The following is a 9,844-nucleotide window of genomic DNA, read 5'->3' as shown; positions in this document are numbered from 1 at the left end:
GACAGAGCGTTTGTATCAGTGGCTCCCAGACTCTGGAACTCGCTCCCTTTGAGTTTGAGATCTGTGGACTCAGTCATGTCTTTTAAAAAGCAGTTAAAAACCTATCTGTTTAAACTCGCTTTTGGTTAATTTTGTTTTGTTTTGGATTTTAATGTCTGTTTTCTGCCTCTGTAAAGCACTTTGTGATTTTTATCTTGAAAGGTGCTATATAAATAAAATTTTTACTTACTTACTTACTTAAAAAATAAAAATAGATGTCATACTGAGGTCATAATGGGATGGTACCCCTCCTCCTCCTCCCTCCCTGCCTCTAATTGGTCAGCTCTGACGGGATTACACACGAATTTCCTCAACTGAACACTGTGAAGTTAAACCCTCGGACATCCAGGAAGGCAAAGAAGGTAAAGTCGACCGCGGTTAGTTTTCTGCGCCCAAAAAGAAGCTGTGGATAGATCAGGTGTTAGTGTTTGACACTAGAGAACAGGTCAGGTGTGTGCTCGCCGGATTAAATGTGGTCTCTGCTGATGGTCGCCGCTGCGGCTGCTGCTTGTCCCGGGGTCTGCAACACTAATGACTGATATGGCTTCTTAACACACTCGCCTTTCAGTGAAACTGCTCGTCAGATTCCTGCGGTTTGGACAGCTGCTCGTCATGATGACCCGGATTTTCTGGGAAACAATTTTACTCATTAGCGGTGAGTAGCCAACCCTGTAGAAAAGCGTCCGATTATAATCTCACTCGTGAAAGTGACCTCAAACTCTGTGTTAAATGTGGAAAAACAATAAAATAGAAATTAAACAAAGTTAATAAGCTTGAATGTGAGCATTCCTCCGAATGTGCTTTTTTTGGACTTATTTAACGTTATATAATCATTAAATTGAATAACTTTATTATTTAATTTAAAAAAATGGCTTTAGTGGGTGTGTTTTAACGTAATGGGTGATCTACTTGGACAATTCTATCGACTATATTTGACACTGGAAGGTGAAGAGGGTGGGCAGTCACATTTTTCATGATCGTTTGGTGTCAGTCATTAAACAATAAACCACAGCGCCTTTTTCTAGAATCTATTTTCAGTTTCCGGTTGTAATTGCGTGTCTTCACGGGACCAGCTATATTTATAGTGCTTTCATCTCATCCTTTTAGTGGGTGCTTGACCCTGTTACTATTGTTGGGTGCCTGTTACTCAATGAAGCATTAATATCAAATTGAAGAGTAAGTCATATGATCATAATGGTGCATGACCAGACTGTTAGGTATAACCTTCAGGTTGATCGTAATAAGGAGAATATGCGACACCTGGTTTTCATTTGGTGGGGTATGGAAGCTGCTATCTGCCACTAAACAAAAAACATCATTATTATTATTAATATTTTTTGCCATCCATAAGTCAGAATTTCAGGTTATTCAGTTATTGTCTCAATTTTGAGTAATTTTCTCAGAGGTTTGAGTTGGGAAGTGGAAATTTTGACTTATGGAAGGAAGAAAAATATATTTTTTGGATCAGAAACAAGCTTCTGTCGATGGCCAGCAATCAGATTATATTAATATGTATTTTTAAAAATATTTCTATAGGTACTTTTAAGATATCTATGGTACTCGATAGTGAGTTAACAGTGAAATTTGTGGTATTTTTGTTGTTATAGTCCTGCATGGTTTGGGGTGTTAATCCTATGTGTGTGATATTCACACTATACCTGCCCTACATTAACAGCTGTTTATGTTTCTCTCTGCAGGCTCTCTCTTTACCTTCGGAGCAGGGCACAGCAGTTCAGTAACTATTGAAGCCAATATTTCCATCAGTATAAACTCCACTGCTCCTCCAGATGCCTCCAGTAGCAGCTCTGCAACAACCAGCAGCAGAAGCACAAGTACAACAATTCCAACCACATCCAACATCCCTACAGTTAAAAGTAAGCAAGTCATGATCCATGAAAATCTAAGGTTCAAGGTCATGATTGAGATGTTTTCCACATGTTGCTGTCCTTTTATCCGCTCTCTCTGTATCTGTAATCATATGTTAACAGGTTCTCTCTTTATAGTCGGACCAAGGCAGACAAATGCAACAATTACTGATGCCACCATTTCTATTAATGCCACCTCCTCTGCTGCTGCTAACACCTCAGCAAGCAGCTCTTCAACAAACACCAGCAGCAGCGCAACCAAAAGCCTCACTGGAACCACTACTACCAACATCCACCCTGTTAAAAGTAAGTTTCAGTATATGAGGGTCACAAGTACGTGAAGATGTAGAAGGAAGTCTAGGGTCGCTCTCAAACCTTCTATAGAAAAGTTTCCTGCATTTCACGTCATATTTCTGTTCATGGCAGTTCCCATATACTCTCACTGCGATGTTTCCCAACAGTGCATCAACATTACGCAGACAGTGTGGCGCGCGCTGATAATTGATCCTCTTAGTGTGAGTCAGGGAACAATTATGTTAAATGAAAGATTAGGGCCAGTGTATATGAGCAATATATAATTAGCCGTTTTACAAAAGCTGCACCTACAGTGTTGAATTATTATCTGAAAAGCACCCTTTCTTGCCCTAAAGGATGTATTCATTCTCAATCTTACTCCAAATTGCCATCAAAATCACATGGAAAGAGAGAAGGGTTGTCAGGCAGATGCCTCAGGCACAACGGAGGGCTTTCACAGAGTCTGAAAGGAGGAGACAATACATGTAGACTGCAGTCCAACAGCCCATTTACCGATGGAATGAAGTGTGTGACGAAGGCGGCATGTAATACAAATATCTGTCTGGATGTTCATTGCCCTCACAAAGTGGTATCTGTTTTTGGATGGTTGTGCCGCATTCACATTTGTTTGAGTCAGTAGTGTAGGAATTTGGTTGACTGTACTGCCTACGTAGAACAAATGTCATGTTTTGTCCTTGTGTTCATTTAATCGGTTATTTTTGTCCTGTTGTTTTGTTTCACAGGGAAAGCTGAGATTGCTGCTTGATAAAAAAGCTGCATTGTAGGCTTTATTTTAATTTTTTTTGTTAAGAACAATGCAACCTGCAGGGATGGGCACTCTCGTGAGTCCCAGTGAGACTGATGGGAAAAGGTTTTGTTTGCATGTTCCCACTGGGGGTTTTCATTGACGTTCTTTACTGTAATTGTTCCTCTCAGGTACAATGAAAGACGTAAGCCACCACAAAGCCGTACGCAGCTGGGAACTAAAGTCTGCCGTTTGTGCCGTGGGTGTGTCAACTGTAGGATTTCGTAGGTGGTGTTGTTTCAGGTCTTGGTAGGCTTATACTATTTTTAGAGTTATCACATCCACCTTTGTCATCCTGACTATTCTAAATACAGGCACTGGGATTACATATGATTTACAAATCTTGGGTAAAATTTCCAGATATGAAGAGACTGAGTTAAAATACCGAGCTCCTGTAGCCTCTTGTTTACCATGGTTACAGTAATATTAAGCAATCTATTTGAACCTCCATTTGCCTTCAGACCTGTCTTAATTCTTCATGGCAAACACTCATAAAGTTGCTGGAAACATTCCTCAGAGATTTTGGTCCATAGTGACACGACAGCATCCCACAAGTGCTGCAGATTGGTCCACTGCATATGATGTGACTTTCTCGTTCTACCCCATCCCAAAAATGCTCTATTGAATTGAAATCTAGTGACCATGGAGGCCATCTGAGTACAGTGAACTCATTGTCATCTTCTGGAAACCAGTTTGAGATTTGAGCTTTGTGACATAGATCGGCACACCGTGGTTATAATGTGATGGAATTGATCAGCAACAATACTCGGGTAGTCTGTGCTATTTAAACGATGCTCAGGTGTTACTAAGGGAGCCAACGTGTGCCAAGTAAATATCCCCCATGCCTTTACACCACTATCCTGACCCTACCATCTGAATGTTGCAGCAGGCACTCATCTGTCCAAGCATGTTTTTCCAGTCTTCTTTTGACCAATTTTGGTGAGGCCATGCAAATCTTAGCCTCAGTTTCTTGTTCTTCAGGAATAACACCCAGTGTGGTCTTCTGTTGCTGTAGCCTATCTGCTTCAAGGTTCGTCAAATTCTGCATTCAGAGATGCTTTTCTGCAAACCCTGGTTGTAACAAGCGGTGGAGTTACTGTTGCCTTGCTTTTGGCTTTAAGCAGCCTGGCCATTCTCCTCCCATCACCTCTGGCATCAGCAAGGCATTTTTACCCAGAGAGCTGCTGCTCACTGGATATTTTCTCTTTTTCAGTCCATTTGCCGTCAGACCTAAAGATGGTTACGAGAGCAGGCAGGTCAGCAGTTTGTGAAATGCCACCACCAACCATACCACATTCAAAGTCACTTAAATCACCTTTCTGCTCCATTCTGATGCTTCAGGTGGAACCTGACCATGTCTACATGCCTAAATTCACTGAGGTGCTGCCATGTGATTGACTGATTATATATTTGTTACTGGATTGAACAGGTTTACCTATAAAATGGATTTCTACTAGCTAGCTACTCTACCAAAAGACTTTCATTTTGGTTATTAGCTTCAGTGTGAAACACTACTGCAAAAACACTCTGTCAACTTTAAACATGGTAATATTATTAAGATCAACAACATGAAGAGTAACACCAACATTATGTCTCATCTCAACAGAGTTTGTAGCAGCAGCAGTTCGGTCTCATTTCGACGACTGTCCAGACTCCCACCGACACTTCTGCTTCCACGGCACATGCCGCTTCCTTATACTGGAAGAGACGCCCGCATGTGTGTAAGTTAGTGAATTTATGGTTATAAAACACCACTTTTGCATCCTGTCTGTGGTTCTCACATGAAAAAAACCCAACAATTTTAGTTTAAAGCTGAAACTGTTTGAAACTGAAATTTAAGGCACTGCAATCCTGCTAATGTACAACCTGCTGTTCAAAAGTGTTGCAACACTGAGCAGAATGTAAATGGAAAGAATTATTTGAAAAACATTTCAACCTCACACTGAACAGAAAATGATACCAAGGCAGTGTTACGTCAGCAAGATCACCTCATCACCTCTGCCTTTGACGACAGTCTGCACTTCATAAAGCTCCAAACACTTAAACAAGTCAGGACTGAAAGCAGGCCAACTAAGCAGTCTTTTTTTTTTTATAAATATATTCATCATTTGGTTTGGGATCGTCTTGTTGAATTAAACAAGGTCTTCCCTCAGGAAATGGTGTTGCTTGAACCATCAGACCATCAGTTAGTGGATCATAATCTTATTCATGTCAAAGGAGTCAGCAGTGTTTTATTACCTTAAATACATATGGTTTAGTCTTTATGGCAGAATCTAAAGCTGCTTTTGTGGATAAAAATACAAACTTTTGTCACTGATGTTGATTTTTTTATTTTTTTTTTTTATTTCCTGAGCTAATGCAACGATGTCCAGTACAGAATCTGTACAGTATATTTTTAATGTTTTTAAACATTAAAAATATCCTGTGGCCCCAGTTTTCAGGCCTGAAAATTGGGGCCAGTTAGTGCTTACAGAGAGTTCCTTGGATTTTGTGAATCTTTTAATTATGTCATGTACCAATACAGATAATGAAATCTCCATATTTGCATAATTGTTGAAGTTTGACACCCCCGCCCCCCCACCTGTCTTTACACCTAAAAATAACAAAACCCAAAAACCTCTGCTTTACAGGCGTTACATAAACCTAATTATTTGAGTTTGTTTTTGGTATTATATCAAGCCTTTTTATATAATTTTTGGTGACCAGAAATAATTCAAGCCTTCAAGCCTTTAAATCATTGAGTTCACATCAAGATGGCCCTGTTCTGTGATAGTGCTGTTCTGCTACCCTTTGCAAAATGATATAAAAGCAGATTTACATTCGACAACAACATGCATTTTGGTGTCTGTGGTATCAATATGGTAAATGGCCTGCATTTACTCAGTCCCTAAGGACCCCAAAGCACTTTACGCTACATTCAGTCATTCACCCATTCACACACTGGCAATGGCAAGCTACATTGTAGCCACAGCTGCCCTAGGGCGCACTGACAGAGGCGAGGCTGCCGGACACTGGCGCCACCGGGCTCTCTGACCACCACCAGTAGGCAAACATGGGGTTGGTATCTTGCCCAAGGATATTTGGCATGCAGCCAGGAGGCAGCCTGGGATCGAACCACCGACCTTCTGATTAGTGGCTGACCTGCTCTGCCACTTGAGCTACAGCCACCAATATGAGTCATCGGATATTGGATGAAATCACAATCTTTAACTACAACTGTTGTAACGTTCCATTTTAGCCAGCAGTGCTGTCATGAAAGTCCATCAGCGGCTCTTTTTCATCCAGATTTTCTGTGTTGCAGGTGTCATCCAGGCTTTATCGGGATGAGGTGTGAGCATGCAGACCTCCTGGCTGTAGTTGCAACCAATCACAGGCAACAGACCATTGCCACGGTGCTGGTGTTGTGTGTGATTGGGTGTGTTCTCATCATGGTGTTATGTACAGTCTTACAGTAAGTTACATAAATATCTTGTGCTGTAAGCAACAGATTAACTGAAAATAAGGTGAAATTGATGCCACAGTGAGTTTGCTTGGTGCTATTTTTCTCCCAGCTGCTGGTGGAGACAGGACTGTCGCAGGCGGAGCCACGCACATCACTATGTTACAGAAAAGCACGGCGTGTCCTGCTGTCCATCTGAGAGTGGTACTTGACTTTACTTTCTTATTGCAAAGTCCATTTTAAACTTCATAGTTCCACTTACACGCTGCAGGGGATGCAGTATCCATTAGAGGAATATGAGAGGGTGGAAGCTGAGAGCAGTGAAGACTGTGGGCAACTAATATGGGCTGTCAACGTTTGCCGTGTTTGCACAGAGAGTGCATCCATTTATCTGTCTGTGATTACAGTTAAAAATTTCTATCATGGACATTATTTTTAATGAAATCATTTCTGTTTCTCAATACTTTCTGTCAGCTGTGTGTGGCTCAGAGTTGTTTGAAGAGCTTCTGCATTAAGCACAAACAGGCCACAGAGATTTTTAGTAAGATATTGTTAGGGACTCTTTTTAGACTAGTGAACACCAATCTGTGAACATGGCTGGTGTAACTAGACAACAATGCAGATAGAAGGTGCAATCATAAAGATTCAAAACGCTGGGAAACAAACAATTTAAAAAAACTTAGCAGATAAATATATATCACATAACGTTTTTCTTTCAAGGTCAACTTTGGACTGCTTGGAGTACTTTTATTAGTAGTAGTTTTTAAATTCTTATATCTTGCCCTCCGTTATCCCCTTGAACTGAATTTATGATGTGCGCTTCACCCCACCCAGGCAGTTGAGGCAGCTGGTGGCCCCTCCCCAACTGCAGTTCTGCTGTAGCGCTCTTCCTATTGCAAGGGAGTTCGTTCTTCCCACTGTTGCCAAGTGCTCGTGTTGGGTTATGTGTTATAATTTTGTAGGATCTTCACCTAGCTATATAAAGCAACTTGATTGTGTAGGTCTGGCCAGTAAACTGTGTGCTGGTGCATGCTGGCAAAATATTCTACTTTAAAAGTCTTAAACCGTTGATTACTAGAACTTTGAATTCAGTTAAAAGTCCGGCTCCTGCTCCCGACTTCTTCATCATTGGGATTGCAAACTGTGGGCTCTTCAGGTTATAGATGGAGACCCAGCTCTCATGATCCCTGTGACAAAGGTTCGGTTAGTTTGACAGTGATTGTTATTTTTAGATCATTTCCATGAGGGAGCTAAAAATAGAAAGCTCTCTGGGCGTAGGAAAGGGGTGCGAAAAGTACAGTTTCTATGAAAAAAAAAAAAAAAGAAGAAAAAAATTATCATCATACCTCATGTACCACAACAGCGTCACCAATTTAATGTTAGTCTTTTTTTGTGGAATTTGTTGATAATCTTCTGAATATTAACTATTTAGACAATTCCTTAACATAAACATAAATGTTTGGGCTTTGTCTTTCAGTGGTCTGAGAAAACATCTCACTTGAACATGAGCTCTTCGTATCATGCCGTGTTCAGTCTTCCTCATCTGCCTGGTCCTCAAACCCCACGGCTTGCATCCAGAGTGGTACAGCAGGCCAGAAGCGAAGCAATAATACAGTATCTTCAGTGTGACTGAGGTAGGCCTTCTTCATGTGGGAGGTTAAATGCTCCATTTCTCCTCCCTGATGACTGGGACCTTTTGGACTTCAACAATCTAGGGATGTGTTTGCTTTGCTCTTTGATTCTACGAAATACACTCAGAACTGCAGCAGACTGTTTGACCCTCTGAGACTGATGCTGCCGCCAAATCCTGCATGAGAAGAGCTCTGTGTGTCCTGATTAGAGTTTATTGCTGGCCTAAAGGACATGGGAATTTATCTATAAGGCCATTAGTCATCCTGTGTGGATGTTGAATAGAAAATGCGTTTATTTCAAGCTGCAGGACAAGAATAATTCACTTGAGTCATACATCTCCAATTCCTATTTTTGTCTTTTAATATCTTTGCACATTTTTATCAGAACACTATGAGCACGAAGGACATTTTAATAATTTATGGTGTGGGGAAACTGGTGCTTTAACATGTTTTTAGGGAAGGAACTCACTTCACTCGACAGAAGTAGAAATTGTTTAGACTCATTCACATTGATTTCCTGATCTTAAATCAAAATTTATATGCAGACTGCAGCTTTAAGTTATTCCTGTAGCGTTTTTGATGAAACTTTCTTTATTGCTCCTGAAGCGAAAATGGTTGTCAGTTTCCGTTTTTTTTAATTCCTAAGCTGTACCTGTACATGTGCATGCATCAGAGGTTCTTTTTTTTTTCTTCTTTTTTTTTAAATGTGCAAGAAAGAACTCTACCAACATGAGTGGCCACTTTATCCTACTGTACCAATGGAAAATTGCATTCATCTGCAAGCTTCTTCACTGTTTATAAAAAAAAGCTCAACAAAACAGCACTCACTGCACGATGTAGACACTTAAACGCATCCACATACGAGAGATGTCGTTTCTAACTGCCTGAACGAGCACTGATGGGACAAAGCACGCGGTTTGTACATATACCCCTAAGCATGCATGCACTTAAATCACAGCTTTTATTTTAAATGCAAAGCATACGAGCGCCATGTTTATAGCAATACTCAAAAAAAAGGAAAAGGAAAAAAGCCTCTGAAGTTTAAAGTAGTTATTTTGAAATTTCTAAATAATTTTATGTTATGGTGAGGGAATTAAAGGACAAATTGACGCTGTTGTGAAGCATGTGCACATGCTTTGTGTGTTCACTGTGAATGTGATGGCGTTTCTATGCCAAAAGCCTCTGAGTGGATGATAAACTTGTCTTTGTTTACAGTATGTGATGTTTGCATTGCAGAATTTGCATGTCTATTACAGGATTGAACCAGATATATTCGGGGGATTCGTGGGGTGAACACATCCCGCTGTTGAGCTTCTCATGCATTATCCCTTTACGGTGCCAGACTTATTTTGGCACAATTGGAAAGCCTCAATTATTTGTTTTCCAATGAAGAATTAAATATGCAAGTGTGTGTCTGTGTGTGTCTCTTTCATATGTGTCTCTTAATTGCTGTTCCATCTCTCGAGTCTCTTATTCTATTCCTTGCGTGACCTTCTTTTCACTTGTGAAGCTCTCGCTTTCTTGAAATACCCTAATTTTCTGACGTTCTACTCTATTTTTCTGTTCCACTGAATATTTCAAGAAGCAGAAATGCCAACACAGAACTCTGAACCCCAGGCACATTTGAACAAAGAGCTGCAGTCTTGAGTGCTTTTATGGCTGAGGGAAAGGTTTTGTCCAGCTTCTTCTATATAGACATTCAGCCTGTTTATTTATTAATGTCTTTATTTCACAGAATCTATACCTATTCACATTAAAACATTCATTCTCT

At 40.4% G+C, this 9,844-nt stretch overlaps 1 protein-coding gene across 3 annotated transcripts; it reads left to right on the top strand.

Annotated features, from left to right (window-relative positions):
- Nucleotides 1-316: 316 nt before the first annotated feature.
- On the top strand, nucleotides 317-9,484 carry tgfa (transforming growth factor, alpha). 3 transcript variants are annotated; one of them, XM_039611934.1, is made up of 8 exons: nucleotides 317-401; nucleotides 608-694; nucleotides 1,737-1,913; nucleotides 2,028-2,210; nucleotides 4,610-4,724; nucleotides 6,305-6,454; nucleotides 6,555-6,646; nucleotides 7,920-9,484. In XM_039611934.1, exons 2-8 carry the CDS (start codon nucleotides 652-654, stop codon nucleotides 7,925-7,927), a joined length of 768 nt encoding a protein of 255 aa, XP_039467868.1. In that variant the 5' UTR covers nucleotides 317-401; nucleotides 608-651; the 3' UTR covers nucleotides 7,928-9,484. The 3 variants fall into 3 exon arrangements, with proteins under 3 accessions (XP_039467868.1, XP_039467869.1, XP_031613476.1); XM_039611935.1 differs by having other exon boundaries at nucleotides 392-489; XM_031757616.2 differs by lacking the exon at nucleotides 317-401 and having other exon boundaries at nucleotides 408-694; nucleotides 2,043-2,210.
- Nucleotides 9,485-9,844: the final 360 nt, after the last annotated feature.

This window comes from Oreochromis aureus, linkage group 5 (genome assembly GCF_013358895.1).
Source record: "Oreochromis aureus strain Israel breed Guangdong linkage group 5, ZZ_aureus, whole genome shotgun sequence".
NCBI lineage: Eukaryota > Metazoa > Chordata > Actinopteri > Cichliformes > Cichlidae > Oreochromis > Oreochromis aureus.
The sequence above is the reverse complement of the archived record's forward strand: the minus strand, read 5'-3'. Positions and strand labels throughout refer to the sequence as shown.

What these genes read in the sequence shown, in the direction of transcription:
- tgfa (XM_039611934.1), top strand. Translation starts at nt 652, where the DNA reads ATGATGACCCGGATTTTCTGGGAAACAATTTTACTCATTAGCG. An exon ending in AACAATTTTACTCATTAGCG is followed by an intron (nt 695 to 1,736) that starts GTGAGTAGCCAA and finishes TTCTCTCTGCAG; the next exon opens with GCTCTCTCTTTACCTTCGGA. An exon ending in CAACATCCACCCTGTTAAAA is followed by an intron (nt 2,211 to 4,609) that starts GTAAGTTTCAGT and finishes TCATCTCAACAG; the next exon opens with AGTTTGTAGCAGCAGCAGTT.